At 52.3% G+C, this 15,553-nt stretch overlaps 6 protein-coding genes across 6 annotated transcripts; 3 read left to right on the plus strand and 3 right to left on the minus strand.

The window, feature by feature from the left end:
• Positions 1–252: 252 nt before the first annotated feature.
• COCMIDRAFT_32704 (uncharacterized protein) lies at positions 253–888 on the plus strand (the record flags this gene model as incomplete). Its single annotated transcript, XM_007685335.1, has 1 exon — positions 253–888. One exon carries the CDS (start codon positions 253–255, stop codon positions 886–888), a length of 636 nt encoding a protein of 211 aa, XP_007683525.1.
• A 1,659-nt stretch (positions 889–2,547) lies between these two features.
• Positions 2,548–4,278, minus strand: COCMIDRAFT_22471 (uncharacterized protein; the record flags this gene model as incomplete). Its single annotated transcript, XM_007685320.1, has 3 exons — positions 2,548–3,692; positions 3,775–3,936; positions 4,011–4,278. 3 exons carry the CDS (start codon positions 4,276–4,278, stop codon positions 2,548–2,550), a joined length of 1,575 nt encoding a protein of 524 aa, XP_007683510.1.
• Positions 4,279–6,138: 1,860 nt separating this feature from the next.
• On the plus strand, positions 6,139–6,618 carry COCMIDRAFT_83398 (uncharacterized protein; the record flags this gene model as incomplete). Its single annotated transcript, XM_007685362.1, has 1 exon — positions 6,139–6,618. The coding sequence occupies one exon, from the start codon at positions 6,139–6,141 to the stop codon at positions 6,616–6,618; it is 480 nt and encodes a 159-aa protein (XP_007683552.1).
• A 758-nt stretch (positions 6,619–7,376) lies between these two features.
• Positions 7,377–10,045, minus strand: COCMIDRAFT_83128 (uncharacterized protein; the record flags this gene model as incomplete). The annotated part of the gene is made up of 5 exons (XM_007685363.1): positions 7,377–9,455; positions 9,512–9,761; positions 9,811–9,866; positions 9,918–9,945; positions 9,999–10,045. 5 exons carry the CDS (start codon positions 10,043–10,045, stop codon positions 7,377–7,379), a joined length of 2,460 nt encoding a protein of 819 aa, XP_007683553.1.
• A 1,049-nt stretch (positions 10,046–11,094) lies between these two features.
• Positions 11,095–11,271, minus strand: COCMIDRAFT_83243 (uncharacterized protein; the record flags this gene model as incomplete). Its single annotated transcript, XM_007685364.1, has 1 exon — positions 11,095–11,271. One exon carries the CDS (start codon positions 11,269–11,271, stop codon positions 11,095–11,097), a length of 177 nt encoding a protein of 58 aa, XP_007683554.1.
• A 2,705-nt stretch (positions 11,272–13,976) lies between these two features.
• COCMIDRAFT_32709 (uncharacterized protein) lies at positions 13,977–15,428 on the plus strand (the record flags this gene model as incomplete). The annotated part of the gene is made up of 4 exons (XM_007685336.1): positions 13,977–13,984; positions 14,268–14,430; positions 14,490–14,618; positions 14,685–15,428. The coding sequence occupies 4 exons, from the start codon at positions 13,977–13,979 to the stop codon at positions 15,426–15,428; spliced, it is 1,044 nt and encodes a 347-aa protein (XP_007683526.1).
• Positions 15,429–15,553: the final 125 nt, after the last annotated feature.

Raw genomic sequence — 15,553 nt, forward strand, 5'->3', positions numbered from 1 at the left:
AAAGTTCGAGACGTGCGCAAGTAACTTCGGTCAACACTTACAACCATCTGTGCGCGCACATACTAGAATAACATCGAGTCCGCTTCCAATACAGCGCGTGTTCGAACATACTATAGAAACTCAAAAGCGGCTTACCAAATTGCGACTAGTGGTTCCGAAAAAAACCACTCCATCGGGTTCTTCGCATAGCAGGCGTTTTAATACGCGACCACATCAAACAGCACTCTTTCTTGTGCTCCACACACACGCACAATGGCACTACCATCCATAGCCCTGCCGGGCCAGCTTCTCGGTAGCATTGAAAAGTACTCCCCGGGCCCCGGAACGCACATCTATGAATCACAAATCTACGCCTCAATAGCAGGACCAGTGGTGTCTGTAGGCTCAGCACCACAACCGACACCAGGGAGCAACAAGACCAAGCTACCACCTCTCGTCGCGATAACCCGGCCACCAACTTTCAGCGACCCAGGCATCCTAGGCCCCAACTCGGGGGGCGGTGTGCCCCTGCTGCCCACGGTGTCGAGCACAGTGCTAGTCCGCATAACGCGTTTGGGCCCACGCTTCGCTTCGTGCGAGATCCTCGTCGTCGACGACGCCGTATGCCGGGAAGCTTTTCTCGCGCAGATCCGGCGCGAAGATATTCGCGCAACAGAAAAGGACAAGATCAAGATTGAAGAGAGTTTCCGCGTTGGCGACTTGGTGCGCGGCACAGTCATTAGTCTGGGTGATAGCGGAAACTACTACGTTGCGACTGATCGGAATGAGTACGGTGTGGTACTTGCGAGGAGCGAGGAAGGGCGCGTCATGCACCCTGTTAGCTGGAGGGAATTTAGGGACCCAGTCAGTGGAAAGACGGAGTTGAGAAAGGCGGCGAAGCCGTTTTGAAAGAGTCTTGAGATCATGTCTGTATAACGTATACCCCCCTTCTTCCTTCTCCCGAAGAAGATCACCCTCTCCCAAAATACAAATAAAAAAAATCAGCATACTACTGTTCTCAAGATACGAGATGGTATCTGATCTGCAATTAACTCACCTCGTATATTTCTCCCCGCCAACACATCCCTAAACACGTTCCCTATATCACCCAAAAAAACACCGTTCTCCTAACTAGCATGCAAATCAGGGTCTTTTTCCTGCCCCGTTCAACCGGGAAAATGATTTGCATTTATCGCCCATCTCCGCGTTCTAAGAAAAGCACACGCACTACTACTTACCCGCACATATTCAACACCCCCCCCCCCCCCCCTCCCCCCAACTACTGTTTCACCCACGCAAGCATTCCCCTCACCCAAACCCCAAGACCCAAGACCCCACTTCCTAGCTCAACCCTGATCTTGTTCCTCCCCAAGTCACAGCCACACTAAAAAAAAATTAGGCCCAGCCACACACACATACACTATATCCCGCAGCCTACTTTTAGAGAATAAAAAAAATTTAGACACGGGGGTATATCCCAGGCAAAAAAAAGGCTAGGCGAACGACAAGCGCAAGGAGGGTCGGGGGAGGGTTCGGTCAATACCCGTTCAAACTTTATTTCTTATTTTATCTTATTTTCGATATTTTTTTTTAAGATGAGGGTTGTTAAAGGCATTGTTGGTTCTTTTTTTTGGGGGGGGGGTGGGTGGACTTGGGGTAATTTGGGTAAGGGGAGGGGGTGGGCAAGGTAGGTATGAGAGGAGCTAAGAATGGAGGAGGGGGGAAGGGGGAAAATACGAGGTGCAGAAATAGAGGTGTTGATAGACACGGGGGTAGTAGTCGAGATCAAGACTAGTACGAAGACTACAGAAAGAATGGAACCACCACGTACATGCGATCATCAGCAACAGAACATGATGCTTTTTATTCTTCATTTTTGAAGTAGATGCATCGGTACAAATCCACCACGCCAAGTGCAATCAATATACTGATAAACAGCTTTAGAAAGATAAGTTAAAAGTGAATAAATAAAATATATAGAAAAAAAACTTTGCGTGGCCTCTTTTGATGGGACCGAGGTCGCTGCTCCAAGAAAGAAAAAGGCTCCCTTCGTGTGGAAAGCAGTAAGAACAAGATAGATCATCTCCAAAATCCGAACCTGGTACCCTCTTCTCTCTCTCTCTCTCTCTCTCTCTCTCTCTCCCTCTTTCTCTTTCTCCCTTTCCCTATACTCTAATAAATGTGACAACCCAACTCTTCGACATACACACCGTCCATCTGCCTTTTTTCTTCTTCTGGACGGTGTAGTCAAGTTACAAAAGTAAACAAAGGCGGACCTTGGGCAGATCAAACGCCGTTTATGTGCCAGGAAAACTTCCTTATCGATGCGCCAAAACTCCATTCATCATGATGGGATACACCAAAACGCTCCGTCGTCTTGCCCATGACTCCTTGAGCCATCTTTCGCTATGGCAAACCATGGGCTCCACACTACCGACGGTGGCTGCCTATAACCATGCTCTTCCAATGCTCTTCCAATGCTCTTCTTGAATCTTACAATGCTTGCTTGCTCGCAAGAGAAAAAAAAAATACAACAAGTCTTGACCCGGTCTTGGGGATGCGGGTTCTCTACAACACGCCACCAGGTAGAGGCGTGCCTCTGTTCTGGTTGCCCCATCCAAAGCTCTCTGTCTGAGGGTTTACAGGCCGTACATCGTTGCCGCCCACGGTACTGACGTGGCCTTCTTGTGGTGCGGCATGTTTCCTAAGCATGAACATGGGCTTCCGGCCTTCTTTGTCGAGTTGCTTGAACAAAATCAAAGGCCTCTCATTCAGTCCCAAACAACGCTCTTGATCGCCATGGACAATATACAGAGCATATTGCCGCCAGTCTGCTGTAATATTGTATTTCTTGAGCGCAACGGGAAGGACCTTGTGACAAGGGTCATCGATGGAAACGCGGAACGACTTGAATATTTCGACTTGTGGGTTCGTGGAGGGTGTGGAAGAGGAAGTGCCCGATGCTGGGGCGTTCATTGAGCTAGAGCCACCAGAAAGTGGAGGATCACGTTCTTCGGGGTTCGGTGTTGGCGCAGCATTGTTTCGCATGGGTCGCGAGGATAGTGGTGCGGGAGTGGCGCGGGGATCGCGGTTCCGATCGGATATGGAGTTGGCATCGGAGTTCCACGTGTTGGTTTGGCTCCAGCCAGAGTTTGTATCATGGTCGTGGCTGCGGGGTATGTCGCGGCTGTATTGGCGACTTTGGGATTGTGTGTATGCGGGCGATGTAGGCGAGGGTTGGGCAATGGAGTTGGGCGACATTTGTGGGCCGCCACTGCCGAGGGATGCTGTGAGGTGTGAGGAAGCTGCGACGGCTGCTGCTGAGGGATCCAACGAAGAATGATCGACAAGGGCACGATGCTCTTGGATGGTTGGAGAGGGGTTTTTTGGCGCGGAACCAAGGAAAAGCTTCTTGGTGGAGAACTTACGCGACAGACTGCTTCCAGCAGATCTCTCTTGAGTTGCTGGAGGGGAGGTGAGGGTGTGCTCATGGGGAGTTGGAAGTGGCTGGTTGTCTTTCAACATGCGAATCAGAGGTAATATCTCCTCGCGCAGGCGCTTATTCTCGTCCATGACGCGGCTGAGGTCTTCTCGGAGGTGGCGCAGTTCCGATTCGGCCGTATGGATGCGTTCGTCGCGCGCTTGGACTACTCGAATGACTCTGGCAAAGTCGTCTTGTGTAGGCGGGGCTTCCTGTGCCGATGTGTCGGCAGCTATACATTGTTAGGGCCTGGAAGGCGTGAAGAAAAGCAGATGGCACAAAAAAAGGAAAAAGGAAAAAAAAAGAACACGCACACAATGGAACATAGTCATCAGGGTCCATGGGCACATTCTGCCGTATCTTGATGTCATAGACAGCCTTGAGGATGGTGAGGCGGTGGCCCACACTGCCCACGCCCAGTTCTTTCAGCTCTGCATGCTGTAGTGCAGCCAGTACGTCTCCGGTAATGCCCTCGTCTGTAGGAGAGGAGATTAGTAAAAACACACATGTACACGGGCAGAGCCAAGGTGGGCGGAGCAAGGCCACGTACTAGCAAAGGTATCCGAGTATTGCTCGAGGCCGAGGTCGGCGATGAAGTCGGCAGTCTGGTCTTCGTTCCACTCCATGATGTGCCCCGTTGGGCTGCTCTTGCTGTCGCGGGAATGGGTAAAGGTGGTGGGCGTGTGTTCAGTGCTGAGCGGGCCGGAGCTGGTAGGCGAGCTTTCGTACTCGACGGGTAGGGTCGGGCTGGAGATGGCCTGGCGCTCAAACTCGTCGTCGGCATCCGAATCCTCGTGGTACTTTGTGGTGTATGCCATGACGCGAGGGGGCTGAAGGCGGAGTGACAGCAGCAGCAGGAGGAGGAGGAGAGGCCGAGGGCTGGCACAGAGATGCAGGTAGAGATGTAGGTAGAGAGAGATATCGAATCTCGGCCGGTGATGATGCCAAGGCCTCTCTCTTGCAAGCAGGCAGGCTCGTGAAGGGACAAGGTCTGTGTTATCGATGGCGGTTCGGCGCTAGACTCGAGGCTGGCCCCAGGGCGATTGGGGCACCCTGTCTGAGACGAAGCGAGATTGAGACGGCGTGTTTCGTCGATGGCGGGAGCAGGGCGGGAGTGCAGGCTCAGTCTCAGATGCACAGCTAGCCGGTGGGGCAGAGGTGAGCAGCAAGGCGGGGAGAAGGAGAGGGTTGTCGTCGCCGGGCGAGTGGCTTGCGGCTAGGCGCTTTGTCGTCGGACGGCCTGAGGGGGAGAGGGCGTGTCGTCAAAGCAAGCAGCAGTGGCGGCGGGCTGTGCATTCGACCGTGCGAGCAAGATGACGAGCAGATGCAACAACATGCAAATGCGCCGGGGGGGGGAGGGGGGACAGCACGCGAGCCGGTGGGAGGATGGGAATCGAGAGAGAGATGACGGGAGAGGGAGAGAGGGGAGAGGGGAGAGAAGAGGGCGCTGGCTGGAAAGAAAAGAAAGAAAGAAAGAAGTCGAGCGCCAACAGGGCGGGCAGGCAGCGTCTGCGTCTGCTTCTGCATCTGGATTGCCAATACCCTATACCGTCCGACAGGCGGCTAGCTGGGCAGCCGGCGGCGTCCGTGCTGGCTGGACGCTGCTGCTGCTGCTTGGAAGCCAATATTGCGATAAAGCATGCAGGTACCGCCCGCACCCGCTAACAGGCCCTACAACCACATGTACCTCGATGTCAGTACTTACTCTACGTGTACACTACCCAGCGCACTACTTACTTGCATGCAACACCCACGTCCAGCCATCAAGCATCAAGCATCAAGCATCAAGCATCGAGCATCAACCCACACGTAACATTGCCCCGCACACCCCATTGCCCTTGGCCTCTCTCCTTGCTTTTGCCATTGTAACCCTGCCTGCCTGCCTGCCTCTCCATTCTCCATTCTCCATTCTCCATTCTCCATTCATACCACCGCCCCAGCCAAGCACTCACTATCAAGCACTCACACTATCCCATTCTCGCCCTCTCCCTCCCTTTCCCCTCCCTAGCCACACTCTCCACTCATCCCATGCGAACTCGGGATCTTCACCGCCAACGCTTAAGTGAACTAAACCCCTCCTCCACCCCGGCTGGCCCGTCGCCAAATCGGTTACTTCCGCCCGCCGCACCTCACGTCGCACCTGACAAGGAAAGTTGCCATCCCTATATTACGACATACTACATCGCCGCCCCCCCCCTCCCCCCAGTAGCGAGAAAGCACAACCCCACGCGCGCCCCCAACCCACGTGAACAGGATCAGCAACTACCGCGACTTTGGGAAGCTGACCCGGTATTGCTCTCTTCCAACGTCGTCCCTGGAAGCCTCCTCTCTCTTTTTTATCGAAATCACCCTCCAATCCTTCCCTTTTCCGAATCTTAATTCACAATCAATTAACTCCCCTTTACACTATCCCCACTCGGTCTTGTTTTCTCTTGGTTACTAACCCCCGTCTCCCATCCAATAAAATCGCCTGATTCCGCGAAGGGAGGCCAATCCTATACTATACCCAATCAAACCCTCGACCAACCATCCCCGGCCAAACCTCCCATACCTAAAAAACACCACTCCTTTCTTTTCAACCCTATCCAAAAAACGCACCCAATTACCGGACTCACTCCCTATTCCCCACATAAAAAATAACATCCGATACGCACATACACACACACACATACGCCATCATGTCCGATACCCCCATCCCCATCACGACGCAACAAGCCCAGTCCGGCATCTCGCGCGACCTGCGCAACAACATCTACTCGGCCCTGCTCGCGGGACCCGGCATCCGCAACATCGAAGCCACGCTCGACGAGTCGCTGCGCTCGTCGGGCTTCAAGGACGCCCTCCGAGCCTACATTACCGAGCTCTTCCGCTCGGGCCAGGCCACCACGTGCGAAGAGGCTAGGAACCTCGCTATGCAGCGTATCCGCGAGCACACGCGTCAGTTGGACGGCAGCAGCAGTAGTAGTAGCAACATCAAGCAGTCGCAATCCGCTACAAACGGTCTAAGCGACGATCAACTCAACGGCGCTGACGGAGCCACAGACGACGCCCTGGAATTCGATCTTAAAATCCCCAAAACAGCAATTGATGCTGGCGCCAAGAGTGTGATGAAAGAGTTGGAGAAGGTGTGTGAGATTACGTATGAGGATGATAAGTGATATATGGCCCTCTGCTTTCATTCCATTTCCAATCCAAGACTCATTCGCCTCACTCGCTCTCTCTCTCTCTCTCTATCTATCATCGATCCAAAAAAAAAACTACTTATGGATCACGACTACATTGCAAAGAGGCCACATTGTCAGTCAAGAAAAAATTCCCCTACTTACTATAGGGCCAATGCCACCGCTGCAAAACGCTGTTCAAGGGCCTCACGGACCCCCTTGCAACTGCCACCGTTGCAGCACCTTGGATCCATTATTCGCCAGCATATCCATGCACAACACATACATCACATCTCAACGACAGAGAATGCAGAACTTGTACATGTAGACAAGACTCCCGTGTAGCCACCTACAACTTCTTGTTCAACAATCAATCCATGTATGTAGACCCATCTACCACCATAGTGCCAGGGAAATACCCTCGTCACGTTAGGTACGAATCAATCAATCACATCAAATTACATCACATTACAATAAAAATACAAATCTTCTTCATAACATGCATTCTCATTCATTCACTGCATCATGGCAACTACTACTGCTGCTGCTGCTACCAATATCTCAGCATCATCATCATCATCGTCGTCATGCTTCCCCAATTACCCCCTCATGTCTGCACTCATCCAGAACCCTCAAAAGGCCCTGTTCATGCAGTGCCCTGCCGTGAAGAAAAAAAACGCTAAGCCCGTCTCTCATGATGGCTATATCATCCCAGTCCCATTCTTCTTGTGCTCTTCCCAGCTACAACCCTTTCCTTAGTTGTACAGGTCCTCATCCTCGCCACCAGCACCAAATGTGTTCTGGTCACCACCAGCCGCGGCATTCTCCGCATCAGGGAAGCGGAAGAAGCTCGAGCCGCCAGAGTTCTTCATTGATTGCGCAAACGCCTCGTACCGGCGGATCTCGACATCGGTCACCGAACGACGGGCAGAGCGCATAGCCTCCTCAAAGTGCGCCTTGGTCAGCACAGGTACTGGGTCCTCTTCGTCAACCTCCATGTCGACATCCTCGCCAGCAGCCTCACGAGCCTTGCGACGCTCAATGTCAATCGCAATTGACTGCTTGATTGCCAGCTTGACGGCACGCTGGGTGACGAAACCAAGATCGGCACCAGAGAATCCGTGTGTGTTCTGCGCAATGAAGTCAATGTCAACGTCATCAGCCACAGGTGTCTTGCGGAGCTGAGCCTTGATGATGCTGACACGTGACGCCAGATCAGGCAGAGGAACGTAGACAAGCGTGTCCAGACGACCAGGACGGCACAGCGCGTTATCGAGCTGCTCCGGTCGGTTGGTAGCACCAATAACGAAGACGTTCTTCTTTGATGTCATACCGTCCATCTCAGTCAGAAGCTGGTTGACAACACGGTCCGAAGCACCGCCAGCATCGCCTTGAGATCCACCACGCGACTTGGCAATAGAGTCCAACTCATCGAGGAAGACAACGCAAGGTGCGGCAGCACGAGCCTTGTCGAAGATGTCACGGATGTTGCTCTCAGACTCACCGAACCACATGGAGAGCAGTTCGGGTCCCTTGATGGAGATGAAGTTGGCCGCACACTCGTTGGCGACAGCCTTGGCCAAAAGCGTCTTACCGGTACCAGGAGGACCGTAGAAGAGCACACCTCGTGATGGGGACATGCCGAACTTGAGGAACTTGTCTGGGTGGTCAACAGGATATTGCACGGACTCGATGAGTTCGCGCTTGACGTCCTCCAAACCACCAATGTCCTCCCATCGAACGTTGGGCACCTCAACAACGGCAACCTCACGAAGAGCTGATGGGTTGGATACGCCGAGAGCGAAGCGGAAGTTCTCCATGGTAACACCGAGCGAGTCGAGCACTTCGGCATCGATGGTGTCCTCATCAAGATCGATCAAATCCATCTTCTCACGAATCTGCTGCATGGCAGCCTCAGAGCACAGCGACGCCAAATCCGAACCGACATAACCGTGGGTCTCGGCGGCAATGGTCTGCAGGTCGACATCGTCGGCGAGCTTCATGTTCTTGGTGTGGATCTGCATGATCTCGAGACGGCCGGTTGGGTCGGGAATACCGATGTCGACTTCACGGTCGAAACGACCGAAACGACGAAGAGCAGGGTCGATAGAGTTGGGACGGTTGGTGGCGGCCATGACGACAACGTTGGAGCGAGCCTTCATGCCGTCCATGAGGGTAAGCAGTTGAGAGACAACACGGCGCTCAACTTCACCGTTGGTCTTCTCGCGCTTGGGCGCAATCGAATCAATTTCATCAATGAAGATGATAGCGGGCGAGTTCTTCTCGGCCTCCTCAAATGCCTTGCGCAGATTTGACTCTGATTCACCAGCCATCTTGGACATGATCTCGGGACCGTTGATCAGGAAGAAGAAGGCACCAGTCTCGTTTGCAACGGCACGAGCCATCAGTGTCTTACCGGTACCGGGAGGTCCGTACATGAGAATACCACGTGGAGGCTTGATACCGATCGACTTGAAGAGCTGAGGATGCCGCAGTGGCAGCTCGACCAACTCTCGGATCTGTGCCATCTGCTTTCGGCAGCCACCAATGTCGTCGTAGCCGACCTCGTTGAGGTTGCCCTCTTCATCTTCACGCTGGATGGGCTCGCCTTCGCAGTGGATGACGGTATCTTGCGCTACGATACCAAACTCTGGTGGGTCGACTTCAACGACCTTGAACTCGACTTGCCGCATACCACCACGGGCTGTGAAGGTGTCGCCTTGGCGGACCGGTCGGTAGGCTTCGCGGAAGTATGGGGCAAGGAAAACATCGAAGAGCGAACCGGTGATACCCTCGACCGTGTCGGCGATGGGGAGGACTGCAATGCGCTTGGCCTGTGATAGAAATTAGAATTGAGCAGAAATCGCATTGTTATCACTATGACACATACATATTTGATGTCGGGGCACGGGTGGATGGTGATAACGTCGCCGTGCTTGACCCGCAAGTTGTGGCGAACAACACGGTTTATCCGCGCTGAGCCGTCATCAAGGTCGTCATCAGCGAGCACAATGAGGACGGTGTCCTTTCGCTTCTTGCCCTTTACCAGGACTGTGTCACCACGGAAGAGCTGGAGGGTCTCCATGGTGTTGTTTGAGAGGGCGATGATAGAGTTGTCATCGTTGACGGCGTCGGTAACGCTATAGAGGTCAGTATCCAATTCAGAGTTTCATTTCTAGATATACTCACATCAGCGAGTTTGGCTTCTTCTTCTTCTTGAGAATGGCGGTCGCGGTCTCATCGTTCTGTGGCGGGTTAGTGGGGCCGTCGCATCGAGAGCATTGATCAGTGCCTACCTCCTTGGGCTCAGCGCCGTCCGGGTTTCTATCGACATGTAAGTATGCTGTCAATTCTAAAGCCGGTGGCGATCAACTTACTTTGAGAGATCCGGCTTCGGCTTCGTGTGGTCTGGTTCAGCCGACATGTTGCTGATGTGTCTATGTGATGTGCTGCGGGATTCGGGGTTCCGGTACAAGGAGTGACAGTTGACGCAGCAACGCAGGTGTGAAGGGTATCGGTGGGTAGGGTGGGGGGTTAGATGGAGTTTAAACGACCTTCTATGCCTGGGGCGTGGTGGTTTAAGTAAGTTGGAGCTTGAACAGTCGGTGATCTCACTGTTAGAGCTAGCTCAATGTTGCCTTAAGGTCCGTGCTCGGTCCGCAACGCCATTGGAAGTTGCTGGAACCGCTTAGACAAGCAAAACTAGGTACTAAGAAACACTGTGTCCCCTTCACCGCGAGCTGTATCCCATCGCCACCTAGAGGCGCCGGCTTGGCCAATCGCTGTTCCGTGGGTGTTAATACTAGCCGTACCCAACTGAGACTGGCGTTGCTACGCGTCCTCCTGGAGCCTGCTACAGCCTCACTTCCGCCACCATAGGAACGCCAAGAGAGATATCTATATCAGTTCTTCGGGTATTTACGATAAGTGAATCTGGCCCGAACCCGCCAACAGAGTATAACAGCTTAACATGCCTTCACTATTTCTCACTCTCTCTGGATATTAATAACACTAATGGCCAATGTGGCTCCAACAAAAGCAAGGTGCGGTAGTTTCACGTTGTGATGGGGGGGGGCCTTCACGTATCGATAAGGCATATTGCCCGAAGCCCCGATTTCGTATAGTACAACGTCCACCCGCTGGTATGAGCCAGGAGCTATTCAATTCTCTCAGTTCAGCACCACATGTGTCCTGCAAAAGTAGAAGAACAGAAGATGTATGCCGCTATTAACCATTTCAAGGTATGAGGGTATTGCTTGTCATTCATCAGTCATGTCCAAATGTCCATGACTCGCCTACTACGCTCAGAACAATTGCATAATCACAACTACACAACACTCATTTCATAAGTGTAGGGTCACATCACAGCCAGCAAAGCAAAAATACACTATCAATTCACAGGGTAAAATATTAGATTTCCTGCGAAATCTCTCATTTCGAAAGCATAAGCCTACGGGTCTCATCTTATTATGACTATTCCCCATAGTTTAGCAATAAAGCCAGCTCTCTTATCTGCTCATCAAGAGCTTCCAAATCCTCCTCTCTCCCCCTTGGATCCGCAGCCTGACGTCGTCTCAGGCCCCGCATGGCACCCCTGAGAATTCGTAATCGAGTCCTTTGAGCTATGTACTCTGCCACTTCCCTTCTCATTGTGCGCTTTAACTCCTCAATATTCTGGTCATCTCCGCGGTACTATCGCCGTTCAGCGAGCCATTGGTTCGTCTCCGTCCAGGCTTGCTTGGTGGCTTCTGGGATTGTCGCGCTGCTTGCACTGTTGACTCCAGCATAGATGGCGTCCCACATAGAGAATGCCGTCGTGAGGTCTTCAACAAAATTGAGTGATTGTGGGAAGTAGCGTGTTGATGCCGTTTCAATTACGCGTGCTTTGGTTTCCGCAGCGGTGGGATCGGCGTCGTTACTAAGTAACTCATCAAGGTAGGATTTGACGGCAATGCTAAGTGCGCAGTTGTTCGGTAAAAGGAAGGGAAGTCTGATGAACGTCAGCATGCTACCAGAAACGAAAAATCCCCAGAAGCACTTACTTCATAGCGACTGATGTAATATCAACGTGCCGATTGGCACAGCCAGTCAAAAGCATGTGTGTACATGCCACTTCGACAAGTTCCCGCAGTGTCTGACGGACAACATTGATGATGGAGTTATATCCGAGAAGGTGTTGGCTGAGAGGACCAGTAAAGCCAATTGGTCGGTGGTGTAAAATACCAAGACCGGCAACGCGAGATACTAGCATATTCGAGTTTTTGTCCTTTGCTGAGGGGTTGTTAGTTATGTGAACCTGTCCGGATCTAAACTGTTGACTTACTGCTACCACGCATTGGTGCGCCGTTGTATGTAGGGAACATGTTGATATCTGAAGTCAAGAGACCCATGCGAATCAACTCAACTGCCAGTACCGCTGCCTCTTCATGTTCTGGCTTGCCCTTAAGTCCAGAGATAACAGCAGCAAGAACCTTTCCCCATGGAGTCAAGTTGTGCGTCTTCTGATCCACGTACTCACGCAAAGCGAGGAAGCGCCATATTGAGTTGTAAAGGATCTCGGTGGAGGATGCGAGTGGGTTCTTATGTTCCTTCTTAGATATGGTCTTGGCAGCGAAATCAGCATCTTGCAAAGACAAGATAGCTGCTCCAAGGATTCCGCAATCCTAATGTTCATGTTAATGCCAAAAGAAAGCCAGTTAAGGCAATTGCTTACATTGTGTTTTCCAACGGTGTCTTTGAAGGTGGATTCCTTGACATTCCATGTATCAACAATGGAGGGAGCCTGTGCTTCTGATGGCCTCTCCACGTGGATAGTGGTGGATGCCAGTTTCCTATTTGAATCCTGAGGCGAAAACCAGTTTGTCTGCTCAAGATCGTTGTGTCGGTACCAGTTGTGCAGAGAGCTGGAAATCAAGTTTATGGCCGATGTCCGTAGTGGGATTAGTTTTGAGCTCACAAGATTCCTGTATTCCGGCGAATCTCCTCCGTCCATGGGGGGGACTTCAAATATCTCGCCAGTAGTACGCCACTGGAGGATGCGTGGGCTGATGAGGCCCTTTGACATGTAGTGTAGTATCTCATCTGGTAGCCTACGACCCAGGTACTCGACCGCATCATTTGGTATAGAGGCCGGGTTCTGGGGCGAAATGTTTCCGTCCTCTGTGTAGACAGGATGGTTCTTAACGACCAGGCGTGCCTTTTGGTACCTAGTCACATACTCTTTCCCAGAGGGCGGGACATCGTTGTTGCTAACGACAACAGAGTAGCCCGACTGACCGTTGCTCATAATCATCTTAATGGCACTGTAAGGCTTCAAAAGCTCTGCCCTGTTTGGCGCATCCAATATGGGTAGTGTGGGGAGGAATGGTGTTCCAGCCAGTATGCAAGTGTCAAGAAAGACATCGTCGGAAATCTGAGGAGCGCTGACGAACTTGGACAGATCGGCAATACATTTCTCTCGTCGTATGAAGCTGAATTGCCGCGCCTCAAAGTCCCATGATGTGATGATTCGGGTGGCCTCGAAGATGAGGGCATCTGACGAAGCGGCGATGGCGTGGACGTATTCGGTCTTCTCAAGATATGCTAGCTGTAAATTATTAGGCCTTGCTACCACATCTGTGTTGTGTCTGTTACCTGAGCCCAGGCACTGTAAGGTGCAACCATCCAGCGGGTCTTTTGTTCGGTAAGGATAGATTGCAATGCGCGAAAGAGGTCTTCTGGTGTGACGTATGCTATAACCAGTCAGTACCGTATGCAAACCAAGTCCTTTCCCACTGCCATACTTGACTCTCCAAACCGAGCGACTGAGGCCTCAGCCTGGTGACTGTCGTACAAATTCCATGCGTCTGCATTCACAGTCGCCTCTGCGGTCTTGTGCCCGAACGGGTTTCCTTGCTTTGTGGTGTCCAACCCACTGAATACAAAGTAAGGCTCAATCTCGAAACTGCGGAAAGCGGCCAGATCTTCCTCGATGTGTTGCGCCAATGCCAATGGGAGACCTCCGAGTGCGGGGACGAGGGGCTCCTTTGCGCGGGGGTGGTTGAGAATACGCTGGTTGAGATACTCGGCGGCCTCAATGCCTACGCGGCAGCCGCGTAACTGCTCGAGCTCACCAGTCTCGCTGAAGGCGGCCGTCCATTGCACAAAGTCGCGGATCATGGCGCCAGTCGCGGGTGTGACTTGCCAGATAGGCGGTGGGAATGAGGGGTGGAATATGCGAAAAGGTGGTCTAATATAAGTTTGGAAATGATACCGTGGTACTAGTGTGGTAGGATTATGGTCAGGGCAACCGTGGATGAATTGGAAGTGTTTGCGGGGTGCTTGTGTAGGGAAATTGGGAGCTCCGACGCAGCTCCATGTCTTGGCGTGTAACGTGGGAACTTTAGAATCCCTGATCAGCCGGGCGCTAGTTCAGGTACAGTGCCGCACTGCTACGCGAGTGCATGGCGTATGGAGGTGTAGTAAATGAACCGGCGGCATACTTCAGCTGGAAAATCTTAAATTTGGAAATTGCAAGCATTGCAGCCTCTCTGCATAGACTTCGTTTAGTGCATCAGCCGTTGGAATACGAGCATTGCCCCTCACTTGTGTTATCTATGATCTTCACTCTTTCAATCTCCTATACGAACTTTATACAAAATGACTAGCATCAAGCACGACCAGGGCTCTATCCCTGTCATTGACATATCGAATCCATCCGAGGAGGTAGCCCAGCAAGTTCTCGCTGCAGCATCCAAACATGGCTTTCTCTACATCAAGAATGATGGTGTAACCATCCCACCTCAAGACATAGACGATATGTTCAAACTTGTAAGACCAGCAATCACATCATCAACCAAACAGATAACTATCAGAACTAACCACATCAGAGCAAACAATTCTTCGCCTCACCCAAAGAACAAAAAGCCGAGTACGCAATCCACTCAGACAAAGCAGGCGGCATAAACCGCGGGTGGGTATCCATGCAAGGTGAATCGCTCGACCCCCAAGGCCAAAAGGTAATAGTAACCACCCAAACCCCCCCTCTTACCTCCACTCTCCTAACAGAGAACCTCCCCTCATAGCAAGGTGACCCAAAAGAAGCCTTCAACATCGCCCCACCCCAACCCACCCTCCAACCACTCCCCTCTCCCCTCTCCTCGTCCACACCCCTAATATCCCGCTTCCAAACCTGCTGCCACACCCTCTGCACGCACATCCTCTCTCTCCTCTCCACGGCCCTCAAAATCCCCGAAAAAGACTACTTCAGCACCCGCCACGACCAGTCTCGCGGGCCCTCAGGCACCATCTTCCGTCTGCTGTACTACCCCAAGACGTCATCCACGGCGACCACCAACGAAACCAGCATCCGCGCAGGCGCGCACTCGGATTACGGTAGCGTCACCCTGCTGTTCCGGCTCCCCGGGCAGGCAGGCTTGGAGCTGCTAACGAAGCAACATGGGGAAAGCTGGGTTCCCGTGCCGGTGAATCCCGATCCAGATGCTCTTGAGCATCCGCCTATTCTGGTAAACATTGGGGATTTGCTGTGTTATTGGACGAATGGGCTGCTCAAGTCGACGGTGCATCGGGTGACGTTTGGGGGTGGCGAGGAGAGGTATAGCATGGCGTATTTTTGTCATCCGCTGGATGATGTGCGGTTGGAGGCTGTACCTAGTGCGCTGATTGAGGAGTTTGGGCGTGAGGGCAAGGGGGAGACGGAATTGAGGAGTCAGAGGCGGAGGTTGGGGTTGAGTGAGGAAGGGGAGGATGGGGTTATTACGGCCAAGGGGCATTTGGAGAGGAGGCTGAAGGTTACGTATGGGATCTAAGGTTAGGGATGCGAGTGTATTAAGAAATAGAGTTATGGTAAGTCATTATAATATCCAGATGCTATCTTGTCTATATGCATTTTTACCCAAAACACCCTCGCTATGCGCTCATTTCATGCTAATTT

The sequence above is a fragment of the Bipolaris oryzae genome (genome assembly GCF_000523455.1).
Source record: "Bipolaris oryzae ATCC 44560 unplaced genomic scaffold scaffold_9, whole genome shotgun sequence".
NCBI classification, from domain to species: Eukaryota; Fungi; Ascomycota; class Dothideomycetes; order Pleosporales; family Pleosporaceae; genus Bipolaris; species Bipolaris oryzae.